The sequence below is a fragment of the Pelodiscus sinensis genome, chromosome 3, assembly GCF_049634645.1.
Source record: "Pelodiscus sinensis isolate JC-2024 chromosome 3, ASM4963464v1, whole genome shotgun sequence".
Taxonomy (NCBI): Eukaryota; Metazoa; Chordata; order Testudines; family Trionychidae; genus Pelodiscus; species Pelodiscus sinensis.
The window spans coordinates 63,845,652-63,864,281 of record NC_134713.1 but is presented as its reverse complement, the minus strand read 5'-3'; the positions used below and the strand labels follow the sequence as shown (position 1 = coordinate 63,864,281).

The window sequence follows — 18,630 nt, the reverse complement described above, 5'->3', positions numbered from 1 at the left end:
ATAAGCATTATTCCCCATGGAATGAGGTTTACAGATTTTGAAATAAGCCACCTGTTATTTCAAAACTATTTCAAAATGACAGAATTACTGTGTAGACGCTCACATTGTTATTTCAAAATAACTGTGCTGTATAGATGCACTCTGAGGCTACGTCTACACTGGCAGCTTCTTGTGCAAAAACTCTTCCAGAAGAGAACATCTACACTGGCATGTGCTTTTGCGCAAGAGATGTGCTTTTGTGCAAGAGCATCCATGCCAGTGTAGACGCTCTCTTGAGTGAGAAAGCTCTGATGGCCATTTTAATCATAGGGCTTTCTTGCACAACAAATTCATGTTGCCTGTCTACACTGGCCTCTTGCGCAAGAACAGTTGCACAAAAGGGCTTATTCCTGAGCGGGAGTGTCAGAATTCTGGCGCAAGAAGCCCTGATTTCATACATTAGAATGTCAGTTTACTTGCACAAGAACACGCGGCCAGTGTAGGCAGGCAGCAAGTTTTTGTTCAAGAGCAGCCGCTTTTGCCCAAGATCACACCAGTGTAGACACAGCCTGAGAGAGTAGAGAAAAAATGACCTGGCACCTGAGAGGCTAAAGAAAGCCTCTGGACTCAGCTAGCCCCTCCCCACTTTACCTGCAACTAATGACAGACCTGGAGGGGGGAAGAAACCTAGCTCACTTTGGGGCTGACTAATGAGGAGGCAGGAGCTTGGTTTGATAGTCAGTGGGCCCAAACCAGAGCCTGCCAGCCATGGGAGTGAGTAAGCCTCTACTCCATCCTTCTGGGCAAAAGAAGAGGGCAACCTACAGAGAACAAGAAACCCCAATTAAGGGAAATCTGGACTCCAAACTTAAGGACTTGGGTAAGGAGCAGTTTGGGTCTCTGGACCCCAAGAGGGGTGGAAAAGAGGGATAGTCTTTCCCCACCTTTTCTACCCACTTACTCAACAATCTAGCCACTAGACTACCTGGGCACAATACTGTCAACCAGTGCACAAAAGTTAGCTAATCCTGAAATTCAGTGACTGTAAATGCACAGTTAAGGTCAGGCTTCCTACCCCACCACTGTATACAGCCTTAACACCCCCCTTTTGATCACCACTCTGAGAGGTTCCCTAGTGCAGATCATAGTGCTATAGCTTCCCTAGGGCTATGTCTAGACTGCAGGCTTCTTTCGAAAGATGCTCTTTCGAAAGCATCTTTCGAAAGAGCATCTTTCGAAAGATCGCGTCTAGACAGCAGGCGGATCTTTCGATAGAGGAAATCCGCTTTTTCGAAAGAGAGCACCCAGCGAGTCTGGATGCTCTCTTTCGAAGACGGCCTCTTTACATTGAAGAACGCCTTCCTTCGAAAGAGGAACTTTCGAAGGAAGGCGTTCTTCCTCGTGAAACGAGGTTTCCGCCATCGAAAGAAAAGCCGCGTTCTTTCGAAATAATTTCGAAAGAACGCGGCTTGAGTCTGGATGCAGGGGAAGTTCTTTCGAAAAAAGGGTACTTTTTTCGAAAGAACCCCTGAGTGTGGACATGGCCTAGGATACTGTCTAAGGCACAGAGGGGCAAACTATGGACTGCAGGACATATCTGTCTTATGAAGCCCTTTAGTCTGGCCCCTGAGTTCCTGCCATAGGGGAGTTGGGTTGGGACAGGCTTGCTGGGAGAAGCCAGCTTAACTTCTGGGGAGAGCAGTGATCAGAAGTGGCTAATCCCTGGCCTTTCCCCTTCTGCTCCCTGCCCCTGCAACCTCAGCTCCTCCAGCACCTGGGCAGCCTAGTCACCATGCTGCCAGCCCCAGTGCTCCAGGTGCTGTGGCTGCAGCTCTGGCTGGGCAGCATTCCTTCAGCTCTGGCCAGATGGCGCATTTACAGTGCCACCAGCTCCAGTGCTTCGGGTGGTGCGGTCAAGGGACAGAAAGGGCTGGCTAAGAGGCGGGGATGGGAAGCAGAGGGTTTAGGTAGGGGATAGGAGAGGAGAGGGGTCTTCCAGGGCAGGCTGTCTTCCCAAATGTATATATAGTGTCTAGCTCTTTTGGGTGATACTGAAATAAAACCACGAAATCCAGAACTGTTATGTCACACCCCACCCCAACTATTGATCTTCTGCCCAAACAGATTCCTCTCCCCACACAGAAATGAGGGCCAGGAACTCCTGCATGCTCCATGCTGGAGCTTGTTTGCTACCTGAAGCATTCATGGTCAGGTATGATGCCTTCTCTGAGATCTGTTCACCACACTGGCTGAACAGAAAAAGAAATTGAAACTTTTCTGGACCTTCTTCTGTGCACGTCTACAGCAGCAGAGTTGAAAGTGCTGGCCAGCATCACTTGGGGCTCTGTGGAACACCTCCCAGAGGCCAAGAACATTGACTTTCACAGTGCTGTGTCTATACTTCTCTAAAGTTGAACATGCAAGGTTGAACTTAGCATTACTCCTTGTGAAAAGCAGGCATATCAAAATTGTCTGTAATGGCCCTTAAAGTAGGCAGAATGGATTTGATGTTGTGGACTCATTGTTTAGAAAAATCAACCCACAACCCAATGCATCTAAGTTCAACCTAAACTCCCAGAGTAGACCAGGTCACAGTAGGAGTTGCACACTATTGGGCTGTAAGCCCTTTTTATGCAAAATGTAGGAGGTTGAATAGCTGGGACCTTGGAGACTTGTTCTCCTAGCACTTCCAGTCCTGGAACCTCTGGGTCCGAACTGCTGTCATTACTCCTAATTGGGCTAGGATCTCTGTCCTCAGCTGGGGAGAGTCAGAAGCATCCTCCGAAGGCAGATCACAGTAGGCATTCTGGGCCTCTCTGCACAAAAAGGAGGGGAGGATGCTGGTCCTTGGGCCACACCTCACACTGAGTAGTCCTTTCAAATGAGAGATCTGTTTCTGTCATCCTCTGCCGACATCTTTGGCAAACAACACATGGTCCTCAGGTCCCTTCTAATCCTTGGACCTGCAAGCTGAGGATTTTCAGCTGATCATCTTCCATCCCCCTCAGGAGAGCTTGATCCTGGATCACCTGGACCAATAATAACTGGTTTCCTGCTGCAGCTGCATGGACTCCTGTTGTGTCATTGCCTGAACCCAGATTGCCTCCTGCTGGGGTGCTGTGGCTTGTACCACAGCCTTCACCACCTCCTCCATTGTAGCAAGGACGCACACACACACAAAGCAGACCCAAAACCTGGTGTGCACTTTTTTGTATTTTTTAACCTCTTTCTTCCACCACGCTGTGAACAGTAATCTCACTCCTGACAACAGTTTTGAAAAAGCTCCTTTTCTGCCTTCGTGGATCCTATGCTTTCAGGCAGACTGCTTATCTCAGAGGCTCAATATGACCCTCAGTTTAGATGCTATTCCTAAGGGAACAAACTTGATGCTTTTTTCAGCCATCACTTGCCAGCATGGGGGAAAGGGAGGGGAACAAGCCCCATAGGCTATGTCTACACTTGCAGCTTCTTGCGCAAGTATGGCCATTCTTGCGCAAGAATCCGCAGAGCGTCTCCACTGCCCGCCCGCTCTTGTGCAAGGAAATTTACGGTACAGCGTGGTAAGAGAGGGCTTCTTGCACAAGAGCTACGCTCTTTTTTAACAGGTGTAAGCCCTCTTGTGCAGAAGCTCTTGCACAAGAGGGCAGCGTAGATGCTTGGCAGGCCAACAGAGCCAACAGAGCTTTCTTGTGCAAGAGAGCCAACAGAGCTTTCTTGTGCAAGAGAGCGTCCACACTGCCATGGGAGCTCTTGCGCAAAAGCACAGCGCGCACATGGCAGCGTGGACGTTTTCTTGCACAAGACTTCTAGTCGGTCAGAGACAGGCCACACCCCTTTCCAAAGTAGTCCATCTCCTCTGGTGTATCTTGCTGTCCAGGTCAGCTTTCCCATAACAAATAGGGAATTGAGGGATGGGGGAAACTGGGGTCTGCCTTCTACTCTGGGTTTCAGCCTAAGGACCCTGTGGATAGCAGCTCTCTGCAATGTCTCCTGTGCCAGCTGCATGACAGCTATGATTCCCCAGGTCACGTCCCCGCACTCCCTTACTCAGCACCTTCTTTATCCTTACTGCAAGACCTTTCTCCTGGTAGCTGATAGTTTTTGTCTAGTCCTCCAGATCCTTGTGCATTGTAAAATAGCTCAATGGAAGACTTTTTTTTAACCAGTACTAGCACGTTTGTAATTGGCTCCAGATGTCCTGATTAGCCTGTCACAATTGGTTTTAATAAGTTCCTGATTGCCTCCAGATGATGATTGCTCTGGAGTTGCCCCATTACTAGACTTGTTCAGCTGGGGGCTAATGTACCTCTCTTCTGTCATTCTCCTGTAGCCATTTACCCTGACACTGTCACACAGCCCTATTTAGAATAGTCACCCTGCCCCCATCATGTAAACAAACGACCTGCCCCCAAAAGCAAGGCTGGGAGGAGCAGTTAAAGTGCATGCGCTAGCCCCAGACACAGCTCTTAAGCAGACTTCAAGTATGAAATTCAGAGGGTCAAACTTCAGGAGAAGCTACAGTCCCCTCTACTCCCTCTAAATGGCACCTCTAAGTGATTGGGTGTGTGTGTGTGGAGCCTGCAGGCCATTGCACTAGCTTCCTTGTGCTGCCATTCGCACAGCTATGGAGCAGGGGGAATGGCAGCATGGAAAACAGAACTGGCCATGCAGGGGTTTTAGCACCAGTTCCCAGCTGGTCCTCCTGTCCACCCTGTGAGAGGGGGAACCCCCAACACTCTTGGGACAGATCAAGGGAAGCCAGGGGTGAAATCTGGCCCTGTAAATTAGACAGTTGTGCTAAAATTATCATTTTCCCAGAGCATAAGCTTGAAGGAACAGTCAAGATTTGAATAAAGACTCAGAGGCAAATTGTTCATATCCCTTCTCTTTTTACTCTCTTTTTTTATAGTTCCGTGGAGTTTACAGACCCCAGTTTGACTGGGTAGTTTCTTTTGCTCTGCTAAATTATCATGTTTCTTGTCTTTGAATTCCTATGCAGAAGTATATGACAATTTTGCTTCAGGGAGCAAGTCCAAGAGTTGCTATTGTTTTACTGTTAGACCACTTCCTGTTTCTTTTGGACAGAAAGAAGAGGAGTTGTTGTTCCAGTCACCAGATGTAAAATTGTTATAGATATGTGGGCCTATATTGCCCCCTAATGATCAAAGATTTTTCTTATTTGTTGCAGAATAATTTGTTGAAGAGTAGCCTTAAACTAGGAGAGCACTGTAATTTTAATTTTACATTTTCGATCTCATGACAATTATTCCAAGAACTTTGGCTAGGTAATTTTGCATAAATAATAAAAATAATATTAAAATAACTTCCCTCTGAAAATATTTTTCTTCCAGTTTCTGGTCTGGGAAGATTATAGTTTGTTTCAGGATACTAGGCTGCTGAGGTTTATCTCCAACTCCATTTTTTGGCACTCAAACAAGTGTCATGATTTTAAAAAATATTGAACACCCACCATCTATTCTTATTTTGATGAAAGGTAATAGGTATTCAGGTTTTTTTTATGACCAGGCCATGAATTTGGTGCCTAAAGATGGATTTAGAAGTTGGATAATGGAATCCCAGAACTGGAAGGGACCTCAAGAGGTCATCGAGTCCAGTCCCTTGAAATTTATGTACCAATTTTAAACAATCTTGTTCTAAATCTCCATGATTTTCTCTTTCAATACTTTTGCAGTGCAAGTGTTATTGGAGTACTGTACAATATGATGAGCAACAGTTTACATTATTTATTTAAATGTAAATAATATTTTAAAAATCAGTACAGAGAGCTCCAGTCACCCTGACAATTACAACAACATAGTAATAACCTCCTTGTTGCAGTAAAATCATATCTGCATAACTTAGAAAGTAAAGTTCACATGCAGCATTAAACAAATTGTAACAAATCAACTCTGCTAGCCAGTAAATCAAAGGAAAGTATTTTCTGTTTTAATCACTTTATAGGATCAAGTTTAGTCAATAGCCTTTCTTTCTAGGAAATGACTTGGGATGCACAGGAGATGAATGCTCTGATGTGAACATTTGTACAAATCAGAAGCCACTTAGTTTATGTAATAACCTAGAACAATATAAATTCATTGTAGGTTCAGAACAGTGGTTAATCTTTCCGTTTTTTTTCTTTTCTCTATTTGTTTGCCAAATTTGTATTGAAGAGGTAGATTAATTTAGGTAGTTTGTAATAATATTCCAGTTCTCTGCAATAGTGAAAAAATAGTCATTTACTAACCTTCCATGGTCTGCATTGCTTTCAGCTCTCAAAACAGTCCCACAGGAAAGAGGGGAAACATCTCTTTCAAAAACCATTGTGAGTAAAGCTTTTATTTTAATATGAGAATAGAATTAAGAATCCAGATTTCTGTATTGCATCACAAAAATACACAAAATATACCAGACTGAAATAGAAGAGTAACAGGCTTGCTGACCTGTGCTACCATAGAAAAGAGCTTTTGCCCTTCATTCAGTCAAAACTTCCAGTTCTGACTTGCTGTCTTTTAGAGGTAACAAGATTGAGGTACTTATGATAGCGAAGATTAGCATTGTTTTAAAAAAAACATGTTAATAGTGACTTTTTATGATCAATTTTATATTTTTTATTTCAAGTTACTGGCCAGATAGGAACTAGCTGATAAAATTTAAATTGGTGAACAGATATGATAGTTATGGGTGGAACAGAAATGCCTAAATAATTGAGATAAGGGGAGAAAAAACATATGTAAGAAGTACTTAAGGGAGCGGTCCCAAACCTTTCATGATCACTCCCTCTCTTATCCCTGTCTGCGCCCCCCAAGGAGCTAGGAGAGCTGAGGGGGAGAAAAGGGAGCATGGACATTGGTAAGGGGACAGAAGCTGAGACCCAGGTGAAGATATAGGTAAGGGAAGAGCAAACATATGTAAGAAGCATGTAAGGCAGTGATCCCAAACTTTTCACAATCACGTCCTCTTTACTCCTGTCTGTGTCTCCCACAGAGCCAGAAGTGATGTGGTAGGCAGAGCATAGACATTGGTAAGGGGGCAGAGGCTGGGACCACAGGCGGAGCCGGGTCTGAGGCTGCAAATGGATCTATGGTGAGGGGCTGAGGCTGGGAGGTTGTGCCTGGGTCCAGATTGGGAATGGACCATATTGAATTCCAGGAGGTCATAACCTTTGAGGACCTGGACTCAGCTGAATATGGGGGACAACAAAGGAAAAACAGGGCCAGGAGTGGGGATCATAGGCTGAAAACTAGGATTCCAGAGGTGGGCATTGAGCAGAGAACCCCAGACAGTACCCACTGCTCCAGAAAACTGCCAAGGAAACCAGCAGAGGCTGCCCAGAGGAACTCTGTCTACATAATGAGACAAAAAAGGAGCAGGAAATAGGTTGCACAGTTGCAGAGCACCTCCCTATCTACCATTCTCCTCCTGGTATTATAGATGACCACTTTGGGTAGCAACAGATGGTGGTTGACAAGGAGATCTCAAAACTTCTTGGGGCCACGGACCAGTTGCGCATACATGAAAAGGTATGGGGAGAAGAGCTGCCAAAACCTTAACAGGAGATTTTGAAAGGGCTGGAAAAGGGGCTGCAACCTGTGCATTCCAGGTAAGTATAGGGAAAGATCTCCCTCACACTGTAAAATGGACTGGCATTGGTAGGGATGTAAGTGAAGCACACCAGGCACACGACTGTGCTCACATCTGCAGGGAGCTGCCAACTGACATCCCCTGTGGCTGTGGGACCAAGATAGAGTATAGGCTGGCCCACTAGGGTACCTCATCCTTCACATGTAGTAAAAGGTCCTGCCACTTTGTATTGGGGTGGGACATGAGGAAGAGGGAAATGAAATGTTTGTAGCATGAGCATATAGAATTGTTTGCTAGGCATGGTTCAGAAGCAAACTGACTGCAGGGCATGCAGTCAATTTGGATTGTTGAAAGGAGGGAGACTGGGGAGCTTGCAGGGCAAAGGCCCAATGTAAAAGTCTGATGGGCCAGATGTCTGGAGTAGGTGGGGCACCTTCTCATAGAACCTGCTAAAAAAATCTGAGAGTTGCATGATCAGGCTTCCTCCATCTCCTATGTAGAGGGAGGTCTGAAGAGTGGAGAGCCTATGTGCCAAGGGATACACCCAGGCTGTGTCTAGACTGGCAAGTTTTTCTGCAAAAGCAGCTGCTTTTGTGGAAAAACTTGCCAGCTGTCTACACTGGCCGCTTGAATTTCCGCAAGAACACTGACGATCTCATGTAAGAAATCAGTGCTTGCGGAAATACTATGCTGCTCCCGTTCAGACAAAAGTCCTTTTATGCATAAGCTTTTGCGCAAAAGGGCCAGTGTAGACAGCTCAGATTTATTTTGCGCAAAAAAGTCCCGATCGCGAAAATAGCAATCAGGGCTTTCTTGTGCAAAACCGCATCTAGATTGGCACGGACACTTTTCCACAAAAAGTGCTTTTGCGGAAAAGCGTCCACGCCAATCTAGACGCTCTTTTCCTCAAATGCTTTTAACGGAAAACTTTTCTGTTAAAAGCATTTGCGGAAAATCATGCCAGTCTAGACGTAGCTCCAGTCCCTCTATTCGTAATCCAGGAAGTCTCCAAGTCTAGTGGTTTCTGCCAGGACCAGCCTCTAGCACACTTAGGCAGTCTATGCCACCCACACAGTAAAAAGGGGGTCGTGTAGCTGGGACTCCAAATTTAGCTGAGAGCCTGGACTGAAGCAGAGCTGAGGGCAGGATATGGCTGGGTGGCAATCTCTCCCTGCCTTCCTGGGGGCTGGCCCAGATCCCACTGTGGCTACGTCTACACTGGCCCCTTTTCCGGAAGGGGCATGTAAATTTCACTAGTCGTCGTAGGGAAATCCGCGGGGGATTTAAATATCCCCCGCGGCATTTAAATAAAAATGTCCGCCGCTTTTTTCCGGCTTTTAAAAAAGCCGGAAAAGAGCGTCTAGACTGGCCCCGATCCTCCGGAAAAAGTGCCCTTTTCCGGAGGCTCTTATTCCTACTTCAAAGGAATAAGAGCCTCCGGAAAAGGGCACTTTTTCCGGAGGATCGGGGCCAGTCTAGACGCTCTTTTCCGGCTTTTTTAAAAGCCGGAAAAAAGCGGCGGACATTTTTATTTAAATGCCGCGGGGGATATTTAAATCCCCCGCGGATTTCCCTACGACGACTGCTGAAATTTACATGCCCCTTCCGGAAAAGGGGCCAGTGTAGACGTAGCCTGTGTGTCCCAAATGTTCCTCCTGGTATTATAGATGCCCTGGGGTGGAGGTGCACCCAACAGTTTGGGGCTCTCTGATTTAAGGAAATATTATTTCATAGAGTTGTGAATAAATGGATTGACTTCTTACTGATGTGATGGAGTTCATCACATTAAAGTACTGATTAAAAATTCTTTGGGACAGCAACTATCCTTTTAATATATGTATGCCCATTGCCTTGCATAATGAGGCTCCAATCCCAAACTAATTATTAAATAATGTAATCATTAATTTGAGCAAAAATAGATAACTATGGAATTTATCAAATTCTATATAGGATTTTATTAAATGCCAATTATTAGTGTTTCTGAACCAGATAGGTAAGTTAAAGAGGTGGGAGTAATCAGTTTCTAAGGTGGGTCCTGATCCTGAACAAGGGTTCTAGATTCTATCATAATATAACAAAATAACAATTTTGTCTTATTATTTCTTAATTTGTTAGTCATACATTTTTGTTTTTTAAATTTTAAAATTATATGTAGTAGCATAGAGACAGATGTCATATTATCATCACAGTTCCAGGCACAAAGAGAGCATAACCTGTTTGTACTAGGGAAGTTAAATTTAGATTTATTGGCTAATCGAACAGTTGATGCAATTTGCATCAACTATTCAATGAGTTGATAAGGGCACCCTGCTGTTGAAGTGTAGCAACAGCCCCTGAGTTGTTGCTACACTCCAACGGTGAAAGTGCTGCAGAGAACATGGGACTAGTGGGGGACTCAAGCAATATCCCGCTAGCCCTCCGCTCCCCATGGTGTTTCAAAGTGGCAGCACCACATGGAGCCCAGGGTCTGGCCCCAGGCTCTATGCGGCACTGCCACTTTGAAGCACTCCCTTTTCTTCCCTACACCTTGCTGCCTTTTTTTGATAGAAGCAGCAAGGGAAGGGGGAAGAGACTAGTGGACTAGTGTGTCAACTATCCGATAAGCATTTGCTTATGGGACAGTCGATTAGTCGGTCACATCCCTAGTTTGTACTACACTATGTTGCAGCAGTGTATGTAATTTTGGACCTATTTCTGTCACCCTTGCTCAGTTTACTCTGTGAATAATCTTGCTGAAATCAGAATCTGGCATTCTGTGATTGTTTTTTTGCTTCTTTTCTCATCTTGATTAGGACTTCGTGCACTCAGATTTCATTTTTTTCCACGTGGTCTTTTGGCACCATCTAGTGTCTGCCTGTTGCACATTCAGCTTAGGAACAAATGGAATTTTAGTTTCAGTACAGTATAGAAAATAGTGCATATGTGCTGAAAAGTTTCAGAAAATAAATGAAATGTTACCTCCAAATGAATGGTTGAACCTGGTAATAGTGTATTAAGTTTAACCAAGCTATGTGTGTTGGTATCTAGCCAATAATCTTAGAATATTCAATCAGAAAATAAACCAGCAAAAATGTAATTAGCTGTTTTAATTGAAACTGCTTATTTCCCGGTGTCCAAATATTGATACAGGGTGTCATCTGCAACTTGGACCTCTCTGTAATTTCTCACTTGCAGGGCTATATGTAAAAAATCTTGCCAATTCTTTCTTTGTAACATCTAAGGCAGTGGTCCCCAACGTGGTGCCTGCGGGTGCTATGGCGCCCGCCGGGGCGTTTATGTGCACCTGCCAAGTGACCAGGGCCGACCCAAGCCATTCTTACGCCCTGGGCCTGAGTGCTCGGCACATGCGTGGCCCCCCTCCTTCCCGGGGCACGCGGTGCATGAGTGGCTCCGCCCCTGCCCGCGCGGTGCATGCGCGGCCCCGCCACCGGCCGCACAGCATATGGGCAGACCCGCCCCTGGCCGTATGGCCCATGTGTGGCCCACCCCAGACATGGCCCCGGCTGCGTGGCTTGTGCGCAGCCCCACCCCTGGCCGTGCCGCACATGTGCGGCCCTGCCCCCGGGCGCCCAGCAGCCCCAAAATGTTGGAGACCACTGATCTAAGATATGACATTTTTATTCATTTGTACAGCTAAAACTCTCATTCAAGCTCTCATAATTTATTACCCCCGGTTAATACAATATCATTCTCTTTGGCCTTGACAAATGCAGTCTTGCCCTGTGCATATCCATTCAGAATGTTGGTACAAAGATGACTTTCTTAGCTCATTGTTTTGACCTTGTCACCCCTCTTTTTGAATGTCTCCACAGGCATTTTCTTCTCTCACACACATCAAAGGTAAACTGCTTGTATTCACTTTCTCAAGTTATTGCTTTTATCTTATCACTTCTCTTTGTGAATCCAAAATGCTTGTGTATACTTTGAAATCCCTTCACAGTCAATCAATCCCTCTTCCTATCAAACTCTACTTGCTTGCAGCCAACTGGCCAATTAGGCCAGCCTCCACTTTCCACCTGTTTTCTCTCATCAGTCCCAGGTACTTTAGGGACACTCTCCATCACTCTTTACAAAGCTATCTCATTATCCACCTCCAAATTCCTCCTCAAAACTCCCCTTTGCCATGCTTCTTAAAAAAGAAAAGAAAACCTTGACAAATGATTTGGCTGTTCTTGGATTGAGACCACTATCATGTTGACCATTGTTGGCTTGTGCTCCCGCTGGTCTGTTGATAGCCATCTGATGTCTTATCTTGTACTTGGATTGTAAACTCTTTGGGGCAGAGACCATCTTTTTATCTTGTTTGTTCAACACCCAGTGCAACACGGTTCAAGGCCATGGTGAGGCTCTTCGGTGCTATGGTGCTACAAATAATACATAATAATTTAGTTGCCAGTCTTGCTTTGGCTCCTATGCAGCCAAATTGACTTTCATAGGATGTGGTGGATACAGAAGCTCCTCCATACATGAATCTGAAGGAAGGACTAAGGTCACAGCTTATGAGAGAGTGTGTGTGTGTGTGTTTTTCAGAGTGACAAGATGAGCTCACATTGGAGCCGTTTTCTTGTATAGCCTGGCGACTAGTACCTCTCGCCCAAAGATAAAAGCATCCCAAGTTTTCACACTTATTGTCCAGTCACTCTAGTTTTTTCCCCTCCTCGCTAAAGTGCTGTTCAATTATTTCCTTGTACCCTCCCCCCCTTGTTCTAGTAGCCGCAGGAGTCCCAGGCACGGCCCAGGCTGCTTTGTGCGAGCGCCCGCCACCCAGGCGCTCATGGAACCATAGCGCTGGAAGAGACCCCAGGGGTCATGAAGTCCTGCCCCCGGCCGCGCGGCGCTTCCAAGCTAAGTGCGGGGCAGCAGGTGGGCGCGGGGGTTTGGTCCCCGGGCTCCCTCCTCACCCTCCCCACGCGGGCGGCGACTGGGTTTCCCGTCCAAACCCGGACTCCCGAGCCAGGCCCGGGGGGGGGGGGCTGACGTTAAACGTCGTCGCCCAAGCAACGTCTCTCCGCCGTTCGGCCCTGGCGAGCAGAGAGCCCCGGAAGCGGAAGTGGCGCTTCCGCGTCGCGGTGCATTGTGGGGAGAGGCGGTTGCTGTGGAGTTGGGTCTGAATGAAGCTGCCGCGGGGAAGGGGCTGCCGGAGCCGCTGACTGGGGAGGAGCCGCGTCCGCAGCCGCCCGGCCCGGCGTTAGCGCGAGCCCTGCTGGGCAGCAGGAGGCGCCGCCATGTCCTACAACAAGATCCCGCCGCGCTGGCTGCGCTGCCCCAGGAGGGGGCAGCCGGTGGCAGGTGAGCGGGGCCGGGGTGCTCGGCGCGGGGCGGCCGCCGCTTCCTCGCTCCTCTTCCAGCCGCCGCCGCTGGCGGGGCCATTGGCCGAGGGGAGGCACCGCGCCGCGTCCGGGTATCGCGTCTGGCTTGGCGCTGGGGGGAAGCGCTGAGGAGTCCTATCCCCAGCTCCGTCGGCGAACCGGACCGCTTGCTTGCAGCGGGGGGACAGCGGGCTCCCTAGGGCAGGGTGTGGGGAGGGGAGTTACAGGCACCGCCTGTCTCTTGGGACTGGGGCGCCTCTCTCTTTGCTAAGTGGCGTCTCGCTGCTTTTTCCCTTTTCAAGCTGGTTTAATGCCTCAGTTCTCTTTAGGGATGAAACAGGATAACCGTTTACATCAGGGGTTCCTAACCTTTTTCGGTCCCCGTACCCGCTTGGCTTTTAGTAAACCTTCCAGTACCCCCTAGTCAATATGAAAGGAAATAAATTCTAGTCTCTAGAATCTGCAAATTTTTTCACTAACACTGCTACTTCTGGAATATTTCCATTAGGATAAATTAGTTATTTACCAAATAGTCCCCGTACCCTCTTGACAAGCTTGTCATATCCCCTAGGGGTACGCATAACCCAGGTTGGGAACCCCTGGTTTACATGATTACCTGATAAACCCACCATGAATGATTACACATGGGATCCTGCCCTGCTTGCGGGGAGTCAGCTATGGGCTCTGTATCACAGCCTGCAATGCGAGGTGGCAGCTGGTACATGTTGGGAACCAATTTAAAAGCTGGCTCCCAGTGCACGTTGGCTCCTGGGATGCTGGTTGCTGCCTGTGTATCAGAGGTATGTGCTGCTGCCTTTGGGTGCATCTACACAGCAGGGCTTAACTCGACATAAGCTATGCAAATTGAGCTACATCAATTGCGTATCTTATTTCGAAATAGGGAGCATCTACCCTGCTCTTATTTCATAATGGAGTACTTACTCTTCCTCTGACTTCCCTTATTCCTCGTGCAATGAGGATTACAGGAGTCGCAGTAAGAAGTTCTCCAGCTTGACGGTATTTTGACACTATTTTGAAATAACTGCCTGCTGTGTAGACACGGACTAAGTTATTTTGGAATAGCACTAGTTATTTCAAAATAGTGTTGCAGTGTAGACGTACTCTTTGTATTAGAGGCATGGTTACAGTGGCTGTGCTCCCAGTCCTGCATTCAGCCTGCCAACTCTTGGTAAACAGGTCCTTCCCCCAGCCATGGGGATTGGAGCTGGTGGTACCCTGGTACCTCACTGTGATTCAACTATGTTGGTGCTGTGTGCTGTCACTTGTGAGTCCTCAGGAGCAGCACACAATGTGATGCCCTTTCCTCCTCTGCCACCCATCTTCCTTGAGATCCTGACCAATGTTCCCTCTAATCTTTATGCTCCATGTGCAGATTTTTTCCATCCGTGTGTGGAATAATTTTTTTTATGTACACCAATGTATATGTGAAAATGCATTAGAAATCGTACTCTGTACCCGTGTACATGGTTAACTGGTAAACCTAGGTTCATTGGTTAACCCTCACAGTTACACACAGAGTCAGCTGGCGGTGAGGAGGTGGGAGCCGGTGTCCATGGGGAGCTGCCTTTTAAACCGGCTCCCCTCATGTGCCAGCTCCCGCAGAGCATGTCTCCCCCCTCCACCCATACTGCTGCCTCCCACAGAGGAAATAGTGGGCAGGGAGGAAGGTGGGAGCTGGTGCTTATGGGGAGCCAGCTTTTAAGCTGGGTCCTTGAGCAAGCCAGCTCCTGCACAGTTGCCTGTCCCCCTGTGCTTCTGCTTCTGGTATGGAGGTAGCAGCATGACAGGTGTGTGTGTGCAGAGCAGACGGGAGCCAGTGTTTGTGGGGAGCAATCTTAAAAGCCGGAATCCCAAGAGCACTGGCTCCTATCTGCTCCCCTGCATGTAAACGTGTAACTGCTGTTTACGAAAATAAACTTATTTTAAAATTCCTAATGTGCATCACCAATAGAAACACCAAAACTAACTGGGAGCTCTGCTAATGAGCTGGGCAGCATTTGAATTTCTCTGGAGTGGCCACACAAGCACATAGGTGACAGGGAACACGGACCCTGACACCACACTACCATTTATCTCCAGTTCCAACCCTCATGCTACATATTCTGTGCTATCTCTTGCCTGAAAGATCATTCCCCTCTCCCCCTTCCACTTCCCCAGTTGTTAGTCTTTGTGAGATGGCTTGATGGTGTAGATGCAGATAGAGATAAAAGATGACTAGCAGATTGTGGGTTGATCTTGGTGGATGCAGATCTACATTTTTGTATTCTTCTAGGTTCTAATTCATCTTAAATCCATGCCTAACTTTAAATCTGTCAGTAGTCTAATTAATTGATCCTTTGGTTTCAAAGTAGTCACGTACATTAACTTTGGTGAGTTGAGGTTATGTTTCATTCCTTCCTTCAATTATATTTACATTTGCAAGTCTCAGCCACTTTTTCTGTTTGTCAACTGCCTTTTTTTGAAGTCTTTCTGTGATTCTTTCTTTACTTTATTATGTTTAGCATGAGATCCAGGGATGTGCTATGTACCACAGTAGTTCTCAACCTGTTCACCACTGAGAGTTGCTGTGCAGCATTCTATGCATAACATGGGCCAAATCTGCACAATATATACAGACTGAATCTCTGTGGAATGTGACTGACTGGTCCGGCAACATCTGTTGCTGGACGATACAGCCCCTGGACCAGAGAGCCAGTGGGGAGGCTGGGACACTGGTGAGTGGCGGACACAGCGGTCGGATCCCAGTCTGCAGCTAGAGTGCTGGTTGCAGAGCTGGATCTGGAGCCAGCTGCCTGACTGGAAAACTGGGATTAGCAGTCGACCTGTGGCCGCAGGCAGCAAGCCTGGCTAGGGCCTGCAATGCAGCTGGGTAGGTGGACACCCCTCATTAGTGTCAGACTAGGGAGGTCCAACCTATATAATGCCTGTGTAGCACTGAGGATGTTGCATAGATCACAGCTGTGTGCTGAGTGGGCCACAGGTTGATAATTACTTACCGTACAGGAACATGGATATCTCTGCAGGTTAGAGGGTTTGAATGTTGTACAATAGATCATATGCAGCAGATAAGCTGCAGTTAATTTGAGTTCAGGATGAAAACTTTCTCTGTTTAGAAGATGTTGTGACGAAGTGTGGGTACCTTGCTGGTTGCTAGGCTTGGGTTGTGAGTGACCTCCACTGGCTGCTGTCTGCAGCATGGCCCAGCAGGGCAGGGGATGAGTCATTATGCAAGGGGGCTTTGAACCTGTCTGACCAATTCTCTCCCAGGGAGCAGAACAATGGGAAGAAGGGGAGTGGAGCCCTGGCTGGGGGCAGGGCTGGAAGTGAGTTAGTTAGGTTTCTGGCTGGTATCATGGGGGCAGCAGCCTAGGCAACAGGCTGGGATTTAGGGGCCCAGGCTCCCCCATCTCAAGGGGGGCTGAGGCATCCTAGGCCTGCCCTGTAACCAGATTACATCTGTGCTTTATCCTGGAGAAGCAATAAACTCCCTCTATTCTCCTGGCTGGTGGAGTCTGTCCGTGCCATTACGGGGGTGCAGGAGACAGGAAAACCCCAACGTGCTGTCACAGATGTGTCGAGGAAAAGCACCTAGGCTACTATGTATTAGGGATGTGAAAATGTAACTGTTTACACAGTTAACCGATGAGCTTGGGCTCATTGTTTAACTTTCACGGTTACACACAGACTCCCAGTATGTGTGGGTAGGCCTGCCTTCCCTCCTCACCCACGTTGCTGCCTCTGTTTCTGAGGTAGCAATGCTATGGGGGACAGGCGGGAGCTTAAAAGCTGGTTCCCCACGTGCACAAGCTGGGGAGCCATCTAGCTCCAACCCCCCTGCGCATAACCATGGAACCACTGACGTTTTCAGCAGTTACACATTTACTTAATCATGTTTTAACATCTGAATTATATATTTGAGAGAGTTTGTCTATTTGTTCAAGAACTCATCCTGAACATTAAGAGCAAAGACCACCAAATTTGGTAGCAGCTTCCTCTTATCATAACTTAAAGCAAGGTAAAGGATTATTTGCCCCATGAAAATGGGATGTACCTTCAGTGGGATTGCTTCTCATAAAACCATGCAGAAAAAAGACCTCTCCTTCTCCCCCTGACACTGCTCCACTCCCCCAGGCACCCTTTAGGATGGGCTTCTCTTCTCCACACCCTCCTCCCCTGACTCTGACATGTATGGGAACATTGCTGATTGTTCCCCCTTGTTAGGGAGTAAGAGAAAAGTGCACAGTTTGCTGTATTCCTCACTCTGGCTGGGGAGCACAGAGTGGAGATGAACCTGGACCTGATGGTCATGGCTGGAGATGAGACATTGGATGAGGAGGACCAGTGCTCTCAGAACAGTGATTTGCAGCCAACGAAAGCTGTGATTGTCCAATACCTGTGGAGGTGCAGGTAAACATAGAGGTGAGGGCCTGCCAGGGATTAACCTGTGGACTGGATCCAGCCCATGGGTTGGAATTTGCCCACCTCTGCTCTAGGCAATAATAGTTGAGAACTTTAATAAGATCAAGGCTTGTAGTTCTGCTAAAGTAAACAATCTCAGATGTCTGAGATCCTCAGGTAAGTATTGTATTCTATGTGGAAGGTTGCTGTTCCATGATGCTGCTGGAGAGACCTGTGTTACTGAGGAACAGTTATAATGAAAAGAGTAGATTGTAAATGGAAGTTTCTGACACTATTTGGCTCTATTAAGGCTGCCTTTGGAACGCTTCATATTTGTAAACACCAGTTCAATGGTTTCTATGGTCCAGTTTACAAAATGACATTTAAAAACTCTATTTTCTTGTTCTGTCATTTTGAATGTAACTGTTCCTTGTGTGGTGGTGGTTTAATCCATTTTAATCACACTGTTAAATAATGGAATATCAATTGACATTTAATAAATGTCAATCTGGATTTTTTCTACATTTTCAAATATATTGATTTTTAGTTACAAAAGTGTACTGTGCTCAGTTTATATTATTTTTTATTACAAATATTAGCATTGTATAATGAAACGAAAGAAATAGTATTTTTCAGTTCACCTGATGCAAGTTCCATAATGCAATCTCTTTATCATGAAAGTGCAACTTACTAATGTAGGTTTTTTGTTGTTGTTTCATAACTGCACTCAAAACAAAAGAAATGTAAAACTTTTGAGCCTACATATCCACTCAGACCAGCTTTTTGTTCAGCCAACTACCAAGACGAACAAATTTGGTTATATTTATAGCAGATAATTTCTTATTTACAGTATCACCTGAAAGAGAGAACAGGTGTTCATATGACACTTTCGTAGCTGGCATTGCAAGATATTTGTGACAGATATGCTAAATATTCATATGTCCCTTCATGCTATAGCCACCATTTGAGAGGACATGTTTTCATGGGGATGGTGTTTGTTTAAAAAAATTCAATAATGAAATTTGTGACTGAACTCCTTAGGTGAGAATTGTATGTCTCCTGCTCTGTTTTATCTACATTCTGCCATATATTTAATGTTGTTATATCAGTTTTTGGTGACGATTCAGCAAATGTTGTTCATTTTAAGAACATTTTCACAACAGATTTGACAGAACACAAGGAAGGTACATAAGAACATAAGAACGGCCGTACTGGGTCAGACCAAAGGTCCATCTAGCCCAGTATCCTGTCTACCGACAGTGGCCAGCACCAGGTGCCCCAGAGAGGGTGGACCGAAGACAATGATCAAGCAATTTGTCTCCTGCCATCCCTCTCCAGCCTC

The 18,630-nt window shown here is 46.5% G+C and overlaps 1 protein-coding gene and 1 long non-coding RNA gene across 6 annotated transcripts in view; one reads left to right on the top strand and one right to left on the bottom strand.

Annotated features, from left to right (window-relative positions):
• Positions 1-11,742: 11,742 nt before the first annotated feature.
• LOC142827830 (uncharacterized) lies at positions 11,743-12,559 on the bottom strand. The gene is made up of 2 exons (XR_012902596.1): positions 12,462-12,559; positions 11,743-11,924 (listed from the first exon to the last, which is right to left on the bottom strand). It is a non-coding gene; the product is annotated as an uncharacterized LOC142827830 (long non-coding RNA).
• RNGTT (RNA guanylyltransferase and 5'-phosphatase) overlaps positions 12,529-18,630 on the top strand; it is a 431,251-nt gene continuing 425,149 nt past the window's right edge. Inside the window, exon 1 of one of the 5 annotated variants that reach the window (XM_075923868.1) lies at positions 12,529-12,849. In XM_075923868.1, the coding sequence (XP_075779983.1) occupies positions 12,786-12,849 (64 nt within the window). In that variant the 5' untranslated portion in view covers positions 12,529-12,785. The remainder of the gene's footprint in view (positions 12,850-18,630) is intronic. The other 4 variants (XM_075923870.1, XM_075923869.1, XM_075923871.1 and 1 more) reach the window with 4 other exon arrangements.